General features: G+C 42.4%; 1 protein-coding gene across 7 annotated transcripts in view; it reads left to right on the top strand.

The window, feature by feature from the left end:
* The window catches only part of FGGY (FGGY carbohydrate kinase domain containing), a 414,960-nt gene that overhangs the window by 385,012 nt on the left and 8,310 nt on the right, over nt 1-21,638 (top strand). The window contains exons 15-16 of one of the 7 annotated variants that reach the window (XM_043490945.1): nt 15,764-15,784; nt 16,006-16,498. The exons of 5 other annotated variants lie outside the window; for them this stretch is intronic. In XM_043490945.1, coding sequence (XP_043346880.1) covers nt 15,764-15,784; nt 16,006-16,078 — 94 coding nt within the window. In that variant the 3' untranslated portion in view covers nt 16,079-16,498. One more of the 7 variants, XR_006273791.1, reaches the window with a different exon arrangement.

Below are 21,638 nucleotides of genomic sequence, written 5' to 3'. Positions count from 1 at the left end.
GTGAAGGACTGATGTGAGAAGAAATCTGTATCTGCGACTATGTCTTTAATGAGAAAAAACAGGGGAAAATTGGGGAGTAATCATTCTTTCTTTTAGAAACGTTAATAACTGGGTAGACAAAATCATCAGAGGAAATAAAATTACTTCTCCCTGTTGTCAGGCAAGTCTCCTTCCCTCATCTCATTAAAAATGAAAAGCACTCTTGTTTTTAAGCAGGGTAAATTAGTAATTAAGTGCTCTAATCAACTTGTGTAAACAGACTATGGAAACAGAGAAGCAAATTAATCATTTTTTGGCTTGCTTTTACCCTATTAATGTACCTTTTACTAAGGGGCTTCCTGTGGTGTCGGGATGTTTTTTATTCTCTACTTCTTTAATCAAAGCATTTTTGATAGGCAAAAGAAGATTCAGGTGGCTATTCTGAGACACCAAGAAGTACAGGAAGAAATGGGCTTGGGTGATCTGATCTTGTGGTTTTGTTCTTCAACAACTCCAAAGGATTTGCGATAAATTCTTATGCTTGAAATTTGAGTGCACAGTTCAGTGAAGATCATCTGATGTTGTTCCTGGACAGGGGCAGGTGTTTGTTGTTTCTTAAAGGGTCTGCTTCTGATTTGTATTACTTAAGTAAATTTAGTTCTTGTGAAAGATGCTTCCCCACAAGTGGAAGTCATCCATTTATTCACAGGACTGATATGGCATAAGAAGAATTAGTTCAAGTTTCAGTATGCAAATTATGTATCCTTCCCTGGGTGCACCATGTTAGAGGAGAAAACAGTTGAATTTCCATAACCCATTCAATTCTTAACCTCTCTGCTCTGATTGCCAACAAAGATAATATGTAGAGTCATGGATAGTTTATGATGAGGACTCTTCCACCCACTTGGTACCACACAAGATTTTGATTCAAAAGCTAGAATTGTATAAAATTAACATGGCACACTTTAAATAGATTAAAAACTGGCTAACTGCTAGAACTCAAAAAGTAACTGCACATGGGGAATTTGTCATCGAGGTGTGTGTTTCCAGTGGAGTCCTGCAGGAATCGGTTCTTAGCCTAGGCTAATAAAGTATCAGATGGTAACAAATGGTAGTAACCGTTCGCCAGGACCAGATCCAAAGCAATGACTTAGTGATGAAAGGGGTTGTATCCTGTTACCAGTTTCTTAGTCCCCATTTCTGAAATGAAAATGAATCTCTGCCTATGCGAAAATCCATTGTGCATAAAGAAGTTAGCTGCAGTATGTGTTCCCTTTGGCATGTATGAAACCACCGAGAGACTGGCAATGGCTCCAGCCTTTGTACATACCAAATTTCTTTAGAGAAATAAAGATGAGGGAGAAAAATTAAAGGGCAAAGATTTGGTGGCCTCCGTCCAGTTCCTTGTGGACTGGTGTTGGTTCACATTACAGAAAACGCCATTTCATTTGGCATATATTGGCACCCCATCAGCACTCTCAGCAGAGAGGACGAGGACTGAATGGAGACACAACTACTCTCTCCCCCCTAAAGATGATCACTCTGGATTAAGACTGAGGCACACAGGTGTGGGAAGCTTGCTGTACCACTTAATAGAGGCTTGAGTTTTCCGTCAGCCCAGTACTTTTCATGAGCATTGAATTCACTTTTTTAAAACAGCACTAGGTCTGCAGAAGCATTATCTTTTTATTTGAAGTGACATGAATGTTTACATATAGTTGAATCTCATCACCTGGTGGTAGTTTAATCCAGGGAAAACACCACCACCACCATTTAAAGATCCAAACACTTGGGATGTGGCAGTCAACAATAACCAGGATGTTTTCATAAAAGCCCTAAGATCAGTAGCCTCCTACGCTATTACTGTTTACTGATATGTGATACCGGTTGACATCTGTTACCCTTCTTGCTTGATGAGAGCTTGCTTTATTCACTTTAATATTTTCACATTGCTCCCTGATATTTACTGATACAAAAATCCCCTCAGAGTCCCCACAATCATTATATAACAAGCAGAGCACTCATTGTTTGCTAGGCGTGGCATCATCATCTGGCCTACACATCTTTACGTTAGAGCTGAATATTGAAAGAAAACTATCTAAGAACCCCACGACTCTTAAATATTTTCAGCCATGCTGTGTCTCATGTTATATGCTGTCATCCGTTTAATGTATTATCAGATCAGTACATGTTGTACAGTAGTGTTTTGTTCATTGTCACGTTAGAAGATTTGTAGTCATTTCATATCACTAGAAATTGTTACAGGTAAAAACTTGTATTAGAGAATGTCAGAGATTGTTCCTAACTATTAAAGTGACAGATGATCCTGGACTGCAATACAGGGCTAGATTTCCAACGAGTGTAAATCACCATAGCTCTATTGATTTCATTAGAGTGACACCAGTTTACATCAGAGCCCTGATCTATCCAAACACTTAAGCACATGCTTAACTTTAAGTGCGCAAAAATCCCATTAAACACAGTGGGACTACCCACATGTTAAATTAGTGCTTTGCTGGATCAGGGCTCAGCTGAAGATCTGGCCCCTAATTCACTTGTAGATGATACGTCTTGAAGTGATGAGGATTATTATGGCTTCTGCTGTTGGCTCACAATAATACCCATTCAACAAGCTATGGTGGGATATGATAGGTGATAGCATACAAAGGTAATAGCGTTTCTTTATTATTGTTGCTATCCAGAAATTAAGTGCACTCTGTTTTAAATGTCATCCAGCATGGGACTGGGATTCAAATTTGTAATTTCTCTGTAGCTATGTGATAGACAAAGAAAGCCAGATCCTCAGATGGTATAAATTGGTTTAACACCATTGACTGCCAGGGAATCATGCCGATTTACAATGCCTGGCTGTCTGGCCCAGAATTCTCACAGCTGGAGGCCACTGTCTTAGCCATACTTAAAAATTTGGCCATACTATTTTCTTCAAAGTAAATGATTAATAAAATACCACACTCATAAAATGAAATGAAACATTATGTTCTATTTAGATGTCAGTGAAAGGATAGGTGTTACCGTTTGTTGGGAAATCAGCTTGACTTATCTGTTTATTATCTGTCTGAGAGTAGTGATAAAGATTTTATTACTTATCACTTACATTTATGAGAGTGAATTGAAAAGGCAGTTAATTCCTTCAGGAACACTAAAATGATCCAAGAAACCTACTCTTTTATTGTGTCTTTTATCAGGTAGAAGATGTGGCCAGTTACAGAGGGCCAAATCCTTAGCTAGTATAAATCAATTTACTTCAATTGAACTCTGCCATCTTACATTCACTCAAGATTTGGCCCACAATATTTTGAGAACTTTAATATTCTCTTCATGGACCTTATCCAAAGCTCATTGCAGGCAACGGAAGGATTCCCATTACCTTTAGTGGTCTTTTGAGCAGACCCTTTCATAGATAGATACTCTCAGAAGGAACCTCTGGTAAACATGTAACAACTCTGTTGTCAGAGGTTTGATATCTACGTTTGTGATCCTGGTGATCTATAGTAAGAGACTGTGATTTTCCACCTAATAACTTTTAGTAACCTCCTATCATCTGACACCTTGGCATAGAATACAATTTGTGTTGGATCAAGCAAGTGAGACTATTTATGTCATCTGTCAGCAAGTCTGAGAGGTGGGAAGCAGGAGGAAATACACTGGTTAGAAGAGTTTAGTCTCCACTGCTGAGTCTTTTCATAACAAACCAAAGGTCTGACTGTCCAGTGTAGAGTTCAAATGGGACATATACAGCCAACTGGTAAAAAAATGAATACATGCGGAAAAGTATATTAAATCAGTCAGGAAATTCCCATGCTGGAGTAAATTGATTTTTGTAAGCAGGTTAAGATTCAATACCAGCTTTTACAATAAATTGTGCAATAATAGGGCTACCTTTTGCTTATTATAACCCCTGGCAGTGTTTTCTCTTGATATATTTGTAAGAAAACTGTAAATGTGCCTTTATAGCTTTGAGATAGTTCTTAAAATGTATAGCTATCTATATCCCTCCTACTTTGGGACCTAATTCTACACACAGATACACAGGTGCAACTCCCACTGAAGTCATTTGGTCCTTGGACCCACTCTTTGGGCTATGTAGAAAAAAAGTGTAATGATAACATTTTTAGGGAACGATGAATATGTGGGAGTACTATAGATTCTTTATAGCTGTAATAACCAGTGGTGTCCTTTTCAAAGTGTGCCTTGCTTAATGATGTACAGGATGTCAGACAAATTAAGTCTCCCTGCCCTCACCTCTTCCATAGCCAAGCAGAACAACCTTCAAGCGATGCACTAGAGAATTGAAACTCAATCAAGCCACATTGTGAGATTAATTTTCCATCTGGGATTTGAACTCTTGCTGTGTCAGTACAGCAGATCAGACTGTTCTGTAGGGAAGCACAGGCCTGTAGAGTCACAGTGCTAGATGTCTGAAATGCCTGGGGGTTTTAAAATGCATTTCTCAAAGGACATTCTGATTACTTAGTCTCATTACTTAGTCTCAGTGGTTTGAAACACCAGGACATACTTTCATCACCTAGATCTTAAGAAGTATTGCTACCTCGCATGTACGCCCTTTGGCTTTTGTCACAAAGGTAACTATAGAATTTAATTTTATGGGAACAAAGATAATTCTGCCATATCTGGCTAATTAACACAACTCCATTCACCATGGTGCCTGGGCATTTTTTAGATTCCCTTGCGTGGCTAAATATGAATGGAGACGTCTTTGTTACCTTTTATAAATAACGGAGGGAGAGTCCAAAATCGTTAACACTTTTATCACCATTTTAAAAAAAAGTTTATTTTATTTTGCGTATTGATTTTCTTCATCCTCAGACTTTAAATGCATTTCTCCCTCTCTCCTATCTGTTGATCTACCTCATGTATTTCACCTCCTTGGTATCTAATTGTCAGACACAGGTATGTAGTCATCACCCAAAATTTCAGGAGTGCAAAATTCCAAGTCCTTGGCTCCCTTACTGCTCTTGTGTGAGTTGTCACCTATGTAATGAGCTGGTGTTGTGATGCATGGTTTGACTTCAGAAGCGGGGCGGTGGCAGATAAAGAGAGCCTGTGAGAAACTGGCTGATGGTTTCAATTTATTTTCACATGGACAGGTAACCTTATGACGATTGACACTACAGTAACTGGTGCTCTTGTGGGTAGACTCAGCAGAAAGGCCAGTGACTCAGTGGGCATCGAGACTTAGCTACTACCTTATTCTTGGGGTTGTTTCTCTATATCAGGATTGAGACACACTGGGAGAATATTGGTAGAGAAGCTTGGACTGCCTTTAACTTGTGCAGTTCCTGATTTATGGATAGATAGAGAATGTATGTTGTCCCAGCACCTTTCACCAGCACTGTTTTCCGTTGAGAATGGTATGAAATTAATAATGTGTAATCCTCTTATGGGCTGCATTTATTGTATAGTTATTAGCCTTCAATATATAATACATACTGACCCACCTGCGAGATGCTGAGCAATCCTGTGCGGTGATGAGTGGCCTCCTTTCCACATCATCCCATCTAGGATGTGGGGAGGGTATCCACTCCTCCTCACCACCAAATAGGTAGCGGGGTGCTGAATCCCCAGCTGCCTAGCAGTGGGTGTCCATTAGAGCTTCACTACCAGAGACTGTCGCCAATTGACCCCCACAGGTCAGAAAAGATGAAACAGTTTCGACCCATATTGTCTCCTCTGGGGGATTTCTGTCGGACTGGGATGTGTGTGGGGTTGGGGGATGATGCCCATTTCCTCTGTCCTGTCCAAGCCACCTCTTTACCCCCTCCCCAGTGCATATCTAAGCACCTAGGATATTTATAACATGTGGCTGTTGTGTCCAGCCAACTCATTTCACTCACTTTGCTCTTATTTAACCTTCCAGGACTTGTTTTCCCTGACAAGTTACTTCCTTTATGTTGGCATGAAATACCTTGTTATCTCTATTAATTTTGCATGGATTAGACATTGAACCCTGTATCTTTGGACTGGAGGGAAGCTGTGTTTGAACATCTTACAGCTGATAAATTAGTTGTGTGTTCGCCTCTGGTTTGGGAGCTGGTTCATAGCTTAGGTGAAAGAGATGAATAATTGCCTTAAAGATGCTAAGTTCTTTGAAGCTCTTTTAATAAATGGGGTCTTTGGGGGATGAGCCATTCTCACTTTTTTAATATTTTGTATAAAAGCTTTGTATGTAGAAGCAGCCCATTACTCATTATGTGCTGGTAATGGCAGTAACACAGTCTGTTTAATTTTGCAATAGTCCCACCTAGGGGGTATTTCTTGTACTGCACTGAACAAGAGGAGGCTAAGCTAGCTCTCCTCAGTTAGCTTTCATGTTCTCTGCTTCCTTTTATTGTCTGTGTGTCCTTGGAGGCAGAGGTTTTGGAGCAGCCAAAACTTCTCCCACAAGAGGCAAAATGTTGTCAGAATTTTGGCTTTTTAGATTTGCTTCCTGGGGCGGGGGGTCAGATCCTATTTCCCTCTGAAGAGAGACAGAGAGAAGAGGTGGAAAGAGCATACAAGAGGCATGAGATAGAAGAAGAAAGGGATGACAGAGGCTGTCCAGAATGTCCCCTTTTTCTTTTTCATGAAATGCCACTCCAGACACTAATACCTTCTCTGTGTCATCTGGCTATTTCTCTAATATACTTTTGCTTTTTAATTTTCTTCTGTCATTAAGTCCATCACCCTCCTCTCACCTTTCTTCTGTCTCATTTATCCTTTCTGTCTCCCTCCCTTTGATCCTTCTCCTCCTCTTTTCTTCCCTTCCTGGGCTCCTCCTCTCTTTCTTGTTCCTCTTTTTTCTCGCTCCATTTTATTCTTTTCCAGGTCTGATCTATATAGATCATACTGCACTCATCATCATCAATACCTGAATGCTTCCCAGTAGTGCATTAACCAATGTGACTAACATCTGTTCTATCATCTTCTCAGCAGAGGGAGAATTGTGTGCTGGGAAGTATCTTGCTTTGCTTTTTGTTGGTGGTGGTGTTTTTATGACGCTATGTATTTGTTAGATAGGGTTGCCAATTTTGGTTGGATGTATTTCTGGAGGTTTCATCGCATGACATAATCTTTAATTAAAGGTTAATCTTTAATTCCTGGAGATTCCCGGACAATCCTGGATGGTTGGCAACCCTATTGTTAGATAAGGCAAGGTCAAAGAGGTGAGGTTTGTGATGGTTCTTAGTTCCTGGAGGAATTCATTCCATAGAGAACAGCTCCTGACAAAGTTCTGTCTCCTGCACAAGCTTTACCCTTATTGCAGAAAGTTTCATTGTGCCAGAGGAACAGAGTTGTCCACCAAGGTCTTCATCCTGGAGCTTTAGGCATTCCTCTAGGTATCCGGGCCATGGAGCACCTTGAAAATAAGGACTGAGACGCTGAACTTGATTTGATATTCTATTGGAAACCAGTATGCAGAATGGAGGGCAGGTCTGATGTGCTCATGCCTATGCTCCTGAGGTGACCAGCTGCAGCATTTTGTATTAGTTGGCGTTTCCTAAGTACTGAAGGCTTTATGCCCATGTATATCACATTGCTGAGAAGTGACAGAGGTGAGATTAACTGAGTCCAGGTCATCAACCATCAGGGTGGGATAAAGTCTCCTAAACAACTGAAGATGACAGAAAGGATTCCTTGTAGATGCTGCTACATGAGCACTTAGTGTCAGTGCGGAACCCAAGAGTACTCCTAAACTGTGCGGCGACTTGGCCACTTGTGGGTGTGCGCCTCCAGCCAAAGGAGGCTGCCATGCAGCTGCAAAGCTTCAAAATGCTTTTCTTTGCCCATCAGCATCTCCTCAGTCTTGCTCAAGTTCAATTTCAGCTTCAGCCAGTTGTTCTTGAGCTGACCTTGTCTAAGCATTGGACCATGTTGGTGACAGTGGTGTGGTAATATGTGGTGAAGGATAGGTAGAGCTGCATATCATCTGCATAGTGCTGGCACTTGAGTCCATGTCTTCTGATCAGTTCACCTAGCGGCTGCATGTCGATGTTGAAAAGGACTGGAGAGAGAATTGATCCCTGTGGGATGCCCTAAGTGAGAGATTTTGTGGTGCAGGTGCAGTTTCCCATCATTACTTATTAGGTGCAGGTATTCAGAAAAGACTCAAAACATCTTAGCACATTACCATGGAGCCTTGCCATCTTTCTTAGGTGAGACAACAGTATCTTATGATCAACAGTGTTGAATGCTGCAGAGAGGTCCAGAAGAATGTAAATGGATGTCTGCCCTCCTTGCATTAACAGGATGAAATCATAGATCAGTGCCATTAAAGCTGTTTCAGTTCTGTGTCCTGGCCTGAATCCAAATTGTCAGGTCTTGAATGTTCGCTTCAGTTAGATGAGTTTATAGTTGACTTTTGGCTATCTATTCTGTGAGCTTGCTGAGGATTAAAAGGTTTGCTACTTTGCGGTAGTTTGGCTAAAACTGATGTATTTAGCATGAGTTTCTTCATGGCTGGTGAGACCCTTATGTGTTGAAGTAGTAGAAGAAGATTCCCTCTCTAAATGAGGCTTTGGCTGTTTCATGCAGGAGTGGCACCAGTTGCTTATGACTCTCTTTAACCAGCCAGATAGGGCATGGGTTAGAGTCACATGTCTTGGGTCAGAACTCCTTTAGAGCTTCTTGGTGAGTGAACGTACTCAACTCTGGGAATGCAGGTGGGTTGTTGGTTGGTGGGTGCAGGTAGAGTAGATCCATGCTGTTCGAGAAGGCATCCTGAATATGCAAAATAGGATGATAGTTCTTCTCAGTGTTTGGTGCTCTGTTCTGATGCCTGTTTAGGCTTTCAGGCTTGATGAAGCTGTTTACTACCCTGGTTAGCAAATTGGGTAGAATTTGACAGCCTCAATGGAGGCTAACAGGAATGGTCTCTTGGCCTGTAATACACTTTCTGCATAGGCTTGGGGGAATTCATTACATTTCATCCAGTCCGTATCAGCCTCTTTTTTCCACAATTCGCACTTGTGTTTCCACTCCTCTCTATTCATGCATCACAGGGTGTCAGAAAACTATGGAGATCTGTGTGCATGATGGGAAGGAAGAGGCTGATGTACAATTATAATGATTCACCAGGTCCTCGACTCCTTGCTCCGTGGGTGCAGTGCTGCAGTTCTTTAGCAGGCTTTGGACTTTGTTGGAATCCGTGAGTCTTCATGGTTGAATCAAGATCATTGGTGTTTCTTGCTGTCTGGGTCCTGGAAGATCTCGAACCACAACCCGAAACAGTATCTGTTCTTTCCCTATCTCTTGTCCTTCCCCAGGTACTCTAGCTCAACATAGAGGGAGGTGAAGGTTCAGTTTGTGGCCCCTTCATTGTACAGGCCCCATGTTAACAGGCCAGGTCTAGTCCCTGGGCTGTAGCACTTTGGTCAATGCTCATATAGACTTCTTTTTAGATGTGACATTGTTATTATGAAGCATTCACACTGCAGTGCTGCTACCTGGGTACAGTCAGGGCGCCTGGACGCTGGATTCATTACAGGGAAGAGAAGCAATTTATGTTTGCGTTGATCACAATGCTAAAATAATCTGGCTGTCCTTAATCTAATGAATGCAAGCTTGTAGAGGCCAACATTTTGTAAGCAAAATGTAGGACATTGGCTAGCAAGACCAACTGCCTGGGGTGGCTGTGAGAGCTCCAAAAAGGGCAGTCTGCTAAAGCAAGGAGCCAGGAAAAGTAATTTACGTTAAAACAAACTCTGTTATGAGTCATTTGACTTCTCTTTCTCCTGCATGCACAGTTTATGTCTCAGAACTTCTAAGGCCAGAAGAACATCTGATACTCTTTAACTTGGTTAATGTTAATTTGAGTGGATTATACAATGTACCACTCACAACCTCCCTTTAATTTGAGAGTTGTGTTTACAGGCTGTAGCTATTATTTATTTGTTGTTTTTATGATGATGGAAAGGATTCTGCTTGTGTGTGACTCAGTCGCAGCCATGCCATCAAGTAGCTCCATGAGTAGCAGAGAGAACGGTCTGTGAGAGACCTCTACTTTATGCACCCATTATTCCTCTGAGCAGCTGAGGCAGCATGAAAAAGGAGAACATAAAACCAAATGGAGTGAGGAAGCAGGAGAAGGAGAGAAGTTTAATGTTTGTTGATAGAACTGCTCCTCATGGGCTAAATTGTAACTTTACGCAGTGCTGTGTGTATGGGGCAGCACAGAGCTGCATTTTTCCAGAGCAGAGAAGGAGTTACAATTTCTACCCACTTACTGTAAGGGAGGAGGAAGTTACTTCTCCTGTTCCAGGTAGCAGCACTTGGCCAGCTACTTTGGTCAGTAAGTGTGGGTGTGGCTGGGGCTCCTTCCACTCCCTGGTCTTCTCCATCCCTCCCTATCCACCCTACTTGCAGAGGGGAATATCAGGCTAGCAGCCTCTATATCCCCCATGCAGCTGGAGTTGTAACTGCAGCAGGTCTGAGTAAGAGTGAAGGGCCTTACTCCACTGTGCTGAAGTTAGGGGCTGACACAATCCAGACCTGTATGGCTGTTGACAGGTAAGACAATTTCTGCCTATTTATATTTTCCTTTCCATACTGTCCACCCTCCTCAAAGTTGTCAGATTTTCACCAGGCACCTAAAGGTCTAACTGGGTACATGCATGTGGAAAATCTATTTGGAGAAACCCAAAAGCATAAATTGCAAATCCAATTAACTACTTGTGGCCACGGGCTATAAAAATTGGAGAAGCAAAAGTGCGACTGCCTACAGTCAGAAAAGTTATCCCATTTGAAAGCGTACAGAGCAAAAGGTCCAGCATTCAGCTCCATTAATAATAATACATAGCTCTTAGGTAGCACTTTTCTTTGGTAGATTTTGGTGTGCTTTACAATGGAGGTCAACCTTATGATCCCCATTTTTCAGATGGAGAAACCGAGGTATAGAGTGGTACAGTTATTTGTCAAAGGCCACCCACCAGGCTATGGGTGAGAATAGAACCCTAAGCTCATGAATCCTAAGCTGGTGCCCTCTCCACTAAGCCATGCTGCTGTTAGAGAGTGATTGGGTCTTGGAGCTCACTGCTAAAAGCAATCTCCCCTTAATTATGCAGCATGACTCTAGTCCTCCCCTTGTGGTTAATTCTAAAGTGAATATTTCACCTGCACATTTTATGTGGCTGCATTTGAACATTTCTGCCTAGTTTTTCCCTATCCAAATTCATAACAGTATTTTTTCAGTTTCTTCTAAACCTGTGATATTTGCTATCATTTTGATTATAGCTTCAACAAGCAGAAAAAGTTGTTAGGGAATATACTTATTTTTGTAATGGGATTACGTAAGTACAGTGCAATAGGACTTCAGGTATGGGAGAGACAATTGCATATATTTTGTAACTGTGTAGTTGATTTCTACTGAGGCCTTAGCAGTAAGAAAGCAAAGTTTTATTTTGCTTATAAATGTGTCCATTCTCATTGTAACTTCTCATCAAATATAAACAAAAATGAACACCTGGAATGGAAAAGGCCCTCTGTTCAGTCAGACTGCATGGATGTCCCTGAGATCAGATTTGCACTTTGGCTTTAAGGAACAAAAAAACAAAATCTCTACTGTAGTGTAGTGGTTCAAAGGATTGGTAGCTTTCACTGGAATAGGATATATAGGGGTATATTTGCCTGTGTTCCTCTGACTAGCAGAATAGTAATAGGAGATAGTGCATACATACTTGACCAATTGTTGTAAAGTATGTGTACACTTATGGCAGTATGCTGAGTACAGACATATAAATATCAGTGTAAACAGGCAGGCTTGTTTTAGGCAAGCAGAGTAGAGTGCCCTACCTGCCTGAACCCCTAAAGTATATACCCTATTTGGCTCTCTACATACCTAGCACCAGAGAAAAGTTTTGGCAACAGGGAGGCAATGGGAAAGGCTCCAGCAGCTCTCTGCTTTCTCCACTACTGGAGCCTTTCACTGCCACATGAAGCCACACACTGTAGTGACAAGTGTGGACACAGCTTGCCTTTCACTGTGGCGTGTAGCTACATGTTTAGTGCTTGTACACTACTCACTCTCATAAGTGTAGGCAAGGCACTTCTATACATCCAGCATAAATCCACTGCAAGCCATGAGGTTATTCTGAATTTACTCCAGAAAAACAGGGCAGGATTTGGCCATTGAGAAGCTATATGCTACCTGCGGGACTTGGGGCATTAGAGCTCTTGGGATCTGTTCCCGGCTCTACTACTGACTCTCTTTGTGGCTTTGAGTAAGTCATTCAACTGCTCTATTCCTCACCCAACTCATTTGTAAAACAGATCTAATAATTAAAGGCAATTAAATGAAAGGAGCTATGTAATTGCACGGTATTATTTATTACATTTGTCTGGTGAAGTCAGGGGCAATAAGCTGAACTCACAGGCAGTCTGGTTACGCATATTTGGAAAATCAACAGTCTCAGTTTTCCAACATGTGAAAACAAGCAAATTTTAAAACTGTATACAATCTACTGTGCATGCTGATTTTGATTCCATTATAAGCAGCTCTGAAAGATGGCTCACATACGTCAACAGTGCAAGCATGAGTCAGATGTTTGTGCATATTTTAATGTATATATTTACAACATATTTAAACACTTCAAAATGTATTTACAGTGAAATGGACTACAGTGTAATAGTGAGATATTTGCACAGTATGCAGTGTCCCTATTGATTAGGGGAGAGTATAGAGACATCAAACCTTAGCTTTAAAGCAGAGTGTCCAGCTGATGGCTGCACTAGCCATTCCCCAGAAATCCAAAGGCCATGCCTAAGCCAAGATTTTCAAACTTGGGTACCTAAGATTAGGCACCTAAAGCCACATTTAGGCACTAAAATAAGAGGCCTAGTTTTTCCAAAGTGCTGAGCACTCAGAACTCCATTGGACATCATTGAGAAGTGACCTCTGAAAATCAGACCAGAACCTCCCACTGACTACAATGGGTCCAGTATTTGGCACAGTCAGAACAACCAGCGCTGCCGCAGCAGTTATACCTAGAAGCACTGAGCCTTTTGGACTCATATCTGAAGCTGTTTTATGACATCCCATCAACTAGATGAAAGAACCATAAAACATACAGCTGGATGACCAGAATGCCTTCTTCTCACTGTATCCTTCCTCTTGCATGGCTGGGTTGTATTTGTGTTTAAATTAAATTACTAGACGGTAGAAGGGCCTGCATTCCTTCTACTCCTGTAAAATGAAATGACTGACAATTTTCACGTTCACATGCCCCCGGTAGTTCCAGTTGTGGGGTGTGTGTGTGTGTCTGGAGGGGAATGAGGGGGCGGTTCTACCATGTTTTTGACATACAAGGAAAAAGATTGAACAGCTTAGTTGCAATAATTATTAATCTAACCAAATTTTTATATAAAACTATCCAAAATAAGACCAAAGAAAAAAGAACAAAGTTAGAGTAAGAGGAACATATTTTTGGAAAAATTATCAAGGAGGAAAGCTTTCCTCAAAGAAGGCTGTGTAAATTTCCCTCCTCCATTCCAACCTTGGCACAGCCTCAGAAATACTTTTGAATTAAAACTAGCTATTTTTTTAGATTCACTGCATTAAACAATTTCCACAGCACAAAATAGCTGCTAATGGGAAATCGAAACAAATCTGGGATTTAGAGCCAGTGCAGTATTTGTTCAATTGACTAGTCTTATAAAAGAAGTATTAATCCTGAAATGACAAATAAGCATTAAGGAGAAGATTGAAAACTGTAAATATGTTAATACTTGAAGTGCTAAGCATTGACATACCTTCTGCATCTGTTAGACTCATTTTGAGTAACACTCGCTTTGGACTGCTGTAAGCAATATGGATTTTTACACCAATCTCTGCTTATATCTCAGCAAGATGATGATGTTCATTTTCAATCATTTCTAAAGGTGAATTCCATACAGAGGAGAACTATGATTCTGCTATCATCTACACATACGTTTATCTTTACTCCCATGAGCAGTTCTTTTGGTTTCAATGGTCCATTAAGATATAAGGTTAAGTACATGTGCAAGTCTTTGCAGGATTGGGGCCTGAATTACACTGTTTATCCACAGACCAGGAACAACATACTCAGCTGCAGTGTAATTCCCCTCTTAGAATCAGTTGAAGTTTAAGGCAGGATCTGTTTTTTTTCTCAGTCGGTCTAGCTTTGTGCTTTATGCCTGATGCTGTATTTGTGCTGACTCTCACTGAGCATCAAATCTCCTTATAAGGAAGTAATCCCCTTAATACCAAAGTGAGGTGAGTGTTTTAATTCCCATTTTACACAAGGGGAAACTGAGGCACAGACAGCTGAAATGATTTATCCAGGGCCACAAAGGGTGTAACTGGCACAGGCAGGATTAGAATTCAGGAGTTGATGTCACCTAGTCCCATTCTTAGTTCACTAGAACTGCTCTATGAAGAGCTTTATATACCCGACATGTGATTTGACAGAACAGGGTTAAAATGCCTCACTAGATTGAAAGAATGGAATAGGCTTCATTCACCCCATAATTAATACTCTAGCTGCCAGCCTGGAGACCAGGCTAATTATGTGCTCTTAGCAAAACAGGAAGTGGCTGGGAACAGTAAAGGACCCTATAAAAAGAGGAAAGGAGAGTAGCCTGGGTTTTCAGTGAAGGAAATTACCTCTATGGACAGATCTGGGGGTTGGGGAGAGATAGGAAATGGTTCACCTCTGCCCACCATTAAGGGAACAACTTCAAAAAATACAAACCCAGCCCGAATCTAAGGGTCCTGCCTACTGATCTTCCTTCTGCAGGATTTAAACTTTAAAGATAACCCCTGAGCCAGGATGGTGCTATATTAGATCTCAGCCGCAAGCCAGCCAAATCCTGCAACCACTTGATGACTCACTTACACGCTAACTGCACTTTTAATTCTGATGTGTATGTTTTCAGACAGAACTGTGTATTGTTTTGGACACAGTCCGTTACAAAATCTGCTCTTTCTCTCTTTACCAAATTAAAACTAATGCGCTCTCAGGGCATATCTACACCCACGGCTGGCCCGGCTAGACTGACTCAGACTCACAGTGCTCAAGCTGGGGGGGTTATAAAATTTCAGTGTAAACATTTGGGCTCGGGCTGGAGCCTGGGTCTGAGACCCTACAAGCAGGGGGAGAGTCCCACAGCCACACTTCAGCCTGAGCCCAAATATCTACACTGCAGTTTTATAGCCTTGCAACCCGAGCCCCGTGAGTCTGAGTCAGCTGACCCAGGCCCACACTGCTGTCAGCTGTTTTATTGCAATATAGACATACCCTTAAAGGTCTCATTAGGAAGGAGATGCCTCATACCTTTTACAATTCCAACGGGCAAAACCATGTGGCACGTTTAAGTTTGCTAGCAAGACAGGTTATGTAATATTACTGAAATCAAAGACTCTTTTGTGGCTCTAGGAAAGGTGGAGATTAATAGTCGTCAGTTTTGTTTCATATATAAAAAAATGTCAAGCCTGATTGACAGCTAAGGTAAATGGCATGGGAGGTTTTGACATTTGTTGAGAAGGATGGCTAGCTTCTTCCAAATATGATCCAAAAAGTTGACTTGCCACATTCTTTTTCTGCAGCATGAAAGACTTGAAATACAAAAAGACACTGTAAGCTACACAGAGGTTTTAATAACAGAGAGAGCTATATTTCCCATTGGCAGGCTCTCTCTAAGAGATACAAGCCAGCGTTTATAATAGTCAGGGGAGCAGAACTGGACACGTTTACATCTTGAAAGAGCAGTAGACCATAAGGAGTTTCCTTAAATTTGATTCTCATTTCAGAATGGCTGGATTCAGTTCTACAATCTTTGGAATCAGAGTAGCAGCCGTGTTAGTCTGTATTCGCAAAAAGAAAAGGAGTACTTGTGGCACCTTAGAGACTAACAAATTTATTAGAGCATAAGCTTTCGTGAGCTACAGCTCACTTCATGCATCCGATGAAGTGAGCTGTAGCTCACGAAAGCTTATGCTCTAATAAATTTGTTAGTCTCTAAGGTGCCACAAGTACTCCTTTTCTTTTTGCGAATCTTTGGAATGTGCATGATGTATTCTCCTTACCCAGCAGCACCTGTAAAGCTCCTCGTGCTGCATTTCTGAATACAAGCCGAGCCTTTCCCCATGTAAATAACATAAACGGGTCAGCACTGCGGGCTGCCCTGTAAGCAAGGGGGAACTTGTCCAATAGACAATCAGGGCGAGCAAAGATGAAAGGGAAGCAGATCAGTGACATGCAGAAACAGAGAGACAACAGCCTTGCCACAGCGCAAAGGCACATCACAAACCTGCAGCCTTCCAGATTCCGAGGAGCCCTTGTCAGTGAGAGGAAGGAGGTGGCAAGAGAATTAACAGTAGGAATAAGGGTGTATCCCATTGAGGAGAACTTGCTTCCTTAATAGAAAAGCCTGAGAAGGAGGTCAGAAGAGGCTCTACATAACTCTCTGACTGTGTCATACTTGCTCCCCTTTGCACCACCAGCTTTGAGGTGCTATGTGGCTGCATCTCCCTTAAGCATTATGTGCTTTTTTCCCAGACTCCCCCACTGCAGTGGAATCTCCTTCCTGAGGTGGTCCACTTGGCTATGACAATATCCTCCCTCCTGAAGACCCATATCTTCCAGTAAGTCTACAAGAAACTAACAAATTGTGACTTAGTTGGTGCAGGGACGTAAGGGGATGCCCCTGACACCTCTGCTCCATCTGCCCACTTTACATAGCAACACAAGAGGGAGAACAGGCTCCACAAAGCCACTATGGTCCCTTCCTGGGCAAGTGGGTGGTGCACACACCCAGCCTTTGCTTCAACCTAACCCTCCAGCAACACAGCTGTGCTAGTGCATCGCAGAGCACACACGGTGCCAGATACAGACCTAGTGTAGTGTATACTCCTTCCCTGTAGCAGCAGGGTGACCAGAAGGGAGATTGCAACTGCAAGTCACAGTCTCCCTCCCGGAGGCAGCACATTAGTATTCTGCCCCGTACTGCAGGCGGATCATTAAGTCCCAATCTAGTCTTCAGTTATTTGTTTACTTACTGAGTGAGCTACCTATTTATGTCAAGGGAGGGAGTGGCATGCCAGCAGGGAGGGGTGTAAGGACACTCAAATGAGATGGGCTGGAGAAGACAGTCTCTCCCTTGCACTTGCGGGATGAGTCCCGAAATTAGCAAAGCATTTAAGTTTGTGCTTATGTTAGTGGGGCTACACATGAGCTTAAATGTAAGGTTAGATGGTATGCTCTTTTTTTTCTGTGTTTGGAAAGAACCTAGCACATTTTGGGCACCAATGCAATCTAACTAATAACATTAACAGTCAAAGCAAGATAGTCTGTGAAACAGGTGTATGCTGAATATAGTTGTATTAGATATTTGGATAATTACAAATAATGAATAAACTTGTCAAAAATCAAAATCTATTTGACCCTAGTTTGTGAACAGACACAAGAGTTCCATTTACTGGCTCATTTGGTCACGAGGCATAAGGCAGCCTTTCTCTGAAGGACATGCTGTAGCAGTTTTGCATGGTGTCAAAGAGGCAGTGTTACTCTGTGTGGAAGAGGTCAGTGTGCTCTCTGACTTCTTATTTGTCACCTTGGTCAACATGAATCACAATGTTCTGGTCTCTGTACTTACCTTTAAAAGGACAGGATTCTCTGTTGCCTCCATCAGAGTGCATTTGGCAGCAGTATCACCCTTCCATCTGCCAGTTGAAGCTTCATCAGTCATTCAGCAGTCAAAAAGTTTCTAAAATATCTTACTTATGTATGTTCCTCATTTTGAGAATAGGTTCCATCTGGGAACCAAAATTCAGTGTTTACAGAATTGGGGGAGTACTCCTTCTATCCCCAAAGAACTGTCTTTATCATGATTATAACATCAACAAGGAAATTGAGTGAGCTACAGACTTGGATGGTTGACTTCCTTCTGCTGCGCTTCACAAGGATAAGATAGTCCTGCATCCCAGTTCTAAATTCCCTACTAACTGATTTTCCAGACTATAACTCTTTGGGGTTCTACCTCTAGCACCCTCAAAAATCAGCCTACTTCACCTGATGAAGCTATGCTAGCTAAAGTTGATGTTAAGTGAGCTTTAACTTTTTTCATTTACAAAGATGTTGGTAGGATTGCCACACAGAGATCTGTTGATACTTTCATGCAGGCCTACTCTCTCAGTTTTGACATCTCACTCTTATCCTTATTTATAATAACAGAAGACATTTTAAAAGCCTCTATTTTTATATGAGCAACTATCCAGCTTAATTCCCTTAATACAACCCAGTCTGTATAGAAGGTGATCTTGTTCCTTGACACTCTCATGTGCTTTCTGGCATTTCTCAAGCAACTGTAACTAGAAAAGAAAAAAAAACAAATCAAAACTTACAACTGGGATTTCACACATTAACCTCCCTGTAGCTGCTGGAGTAAAGTGAAGAATGTACTTGAAATGGGAGGAGGTAAAGTCAAGTCCACTGAGCTGGTGTTGGAAAGATGTGAATGAATAATTGGCTGCATTTATACAGAGAACTAGGAACTATTGAGAATGTGACAGTTTTCTTAATGCAATAATGGTGAAGCAAAGTGGCTTCAGAAATTGTTCTCATGACAAAATCCAAACTGGATACCCCAGGACCATGGTTGGAAGACACTGTGTGGGGACGGGGTTAAGGGAGTCATGTCTATAGATTGGCTAAAGCCAAAAAATGTTATAAGAGTAAACGAACATATGGAATGAATTGATCAAACCCTGTCCTGCTCATAAAGCACATACAGATGCAAAAATAAAATTAAAAACTACAGTTGCCAGATGGCAAATAAAAGTTTGAACTAAAGGTGAGGAAAGCTGTATGTGCAGCATGAACGTAACAAGAAATCAATTGAATAAACCTGCATCCTGCACCTTCCCTGCAGTGGCAAAATACTGTATCAAATCCATAGCCAAGTGAGGAGGTGCCAATTTCTTAATCTCTTTCTCCCACCCCATATTCTATCTTCCCCAGAAGATGCCTGCTGCTCTCTCCTTAGCTCCATTCCTCATATATATACACAAAATGTTAGTTTAGAATCCAGAGGTCTCAATCCCAAACACCTGCTCCAGAGGGCCTACATTTCTTGGGTGAGAGAAGCCCAGAGATGAAGTGACTTGACCAAGGTCACACAACTGGTTAGTGGCAGAGCCTGGACTAGCACTTGGTTGCTTGACTTCAAGGCTGGTGTCCTTGCTATTCGACCATATTGCCAAACAACACAAGACATTCAAGTCTGGGACATGTTAGCATATATTCCTCTGCAGTTTCAATTAAATACAGTATTCTTCACTCTCTCTCCTAAAATATTCTGGTAGTACTGCTGTGTGCTGTTACATAGCTGCTTTGTTCCACCCCAGAAGCAGCTACATTTCAGTGGTGGGTGACACAATTACTCCATACGCGTGTGTATATGGATAGCTATACACACTCATGCCAGGGCAAGGACTGCTGAACCCCAGTGTAGGGGTAAGGATTGCTGATGCACTGCTCGTAGACAACTGAGTCACTGCACCCAATGCCAACAATCCTTGAAACTGAAACAAGAGCTTAACTGTTGGGCTGCTCCCACTGCCTGTGTAAACTGAAACCACCCCAAATGGTCAAACTGGCCTCTGACCTGCTGTGGGCACGGTGAGGTGCCAGCTATAAAGCTCCCACAAAGCCAGCTGCTTAATGATTTGTTAGTCACAGGCAACTCGGGGTCACAGAAATGCACGGAGTCGAATCAACAACAAAACAACCTAAAATTAGTAACAGTGCGGCCAGTACTTAGACCCTAACATATTTCCCAGCTGACAGATGATGTGACAATGAGAGTCGACCCTCAATCCCATTCTAAATTTGACCTCCTGAATAAGTGATTAACATCAGAGCCTGCACAAAATCAGTTACCCTCGGCAACAGCTGCACTGCCAGTGCCGCTCCTCTTCTGGCTTTGTCCATCTGCTCGCCCCATCTGGGGAAAGAGCAGGTTCCTTGGGAGACTGCGCAATGGTGGGTAGGTCTCATTGATGCTAGTCATTGAATCGGGGGTAGAGAAGTGCTTAGGAAGAGGAGTTGGTTAGTATTGTGGCCATTTCTGCGTTTGCCTTTGCTGCTACCCAGTACCATTTGTACATCTGTTCTTGCCTCTTCATGTTTAAGGTGAAATTTACCCACGTATAGTGTAATATTTATTTGTATTATTGTAACACTTTGAGGCTCCAGCTAAGCTCGAGGCCTCATTGGGCCAGGCCTGGTACAAACATATAGGGAGAGACAGTCCCTGCTCTGAAGAGTTTACAGGCTAAGTGTATGTCTACACTGCAATTAAAAATCCACGGCTGGCCCATGCCAGCTGACTCGGGCTTGTGGTTGCTCAAGATACGGGCCAGGCGCCAACTTTCCAATATGCTGAGGGGTGCTCAACCCCCAGCTCTGCCCCAGACCCCACCCCCATTCCACTCCTTCCCCCAAGGCCCCAGCCCCACCTCTTCCCGCCCCTGCTTCACGCCCACCCACCTCTTCCTACCCAGTTCTGCCCCCTTCCCTGAGCGCGCCATGTCCTCCTTCCTCCCTCCCAGCCTCCTGCATGCCACAAAACAGCTGATTGCCGTGGGCGGGAGGTGCAGGGAGGTGCTGATCCGTGGGCCTGCTGGTGAGCAGGAGCTACCGGGGTGGGTGGGAGGAAGTTTATAAGGGGGCTATCGGTGGGTGCTCAGCACCCACCATTTGTTCCCCATGGGTGCTCCAGCCCTGGAGCACCCATGGAGTTGGCATCTATGGATATGGGGCCATTTAGTTGCAGTGTAGACATTCCATCTTGGGTTGCAGCCTGAGCTCTGAGACCCTCCCACCCTGCAGGTTACTAGAGCTTGGGCTCCGAATATCTGCACCACAACTAAAGCCCCTTAGCCCAAGTCAGCTGGCAAGGGCCAACCGCAGGTTTTTAATTGCAGTGTAGACATACCCTAGACTAGTGGTTCTCAGTCAAGGGTACACATACCCCTGGGGGTAAACAGAAGTCTTCCAAGGGGTACATCAACTGATCTAGATATTTGCCTAGTTTTACAACAGGCTACATAAAAAGCACCAATGAAGTCAGTACAAACTAAAATTTTATACAGACAATGGCTTGCTTATACTGCTCTGTATACTACACATGGAAATTTAAGTACACTGTTTATATTCCAGTTGATTTATTTTATAATTAAAAGGTAAAAATGAGAAAGTAAGCAATTTTTCAGTAAGAGCATGTTGCAACACTTTTGTACTTTGATGTCTGATTTGTAAGCAAGTAGTTTTAAGTGAGGTAAAACTTGGGGGTATGCAAGACAAATCAGACTCCTGAAAGAGGTACAGTAGTCTGGAAAGGTTGAGAGCCACTGCACTAGACAAGACAAACAAGGGTTGGGGGAAAGAAAAGGTTCTATGCCCTGGCTGTCTATTTTACAGATGGGCAATTAAGGCAGAGAAAGATTAAATTACATACCGAAGGTCACACAAGGAGTCCATGGCAGTTCTCATGTATCCCAGTCCAGTGTCTTAAGCACAAAACCATCCTTCCTTGGTATGGAAGGCCCATATGAGGTCTCTGAACCAGGCCCCACTTAACTCCTAATATCACCCTTCCCAAGCAAACTTGGTTGTTTTTTTTTA

The sequence above is a fragment of the Dermochelys coriacea genome, chromosome 8, assembly GCF_009764565.3.
Source record: "Dermochelys coriacea isolate rDerCor1 chromosome 8, rDerCor1.pri.v4, whole genome shotgun sequence".
In the NCBI taxonomy this organism is placed as follows: Eukaryota; Metazoa; Chordata; order Testudines; family Dermochelyidae; genus Dermochelys; species Dermochelys coriacea.
Note: the sequence above shows the minus strand (reverse complement) of the source record. Positions and strands in the feature narration are given on the sequence as shown.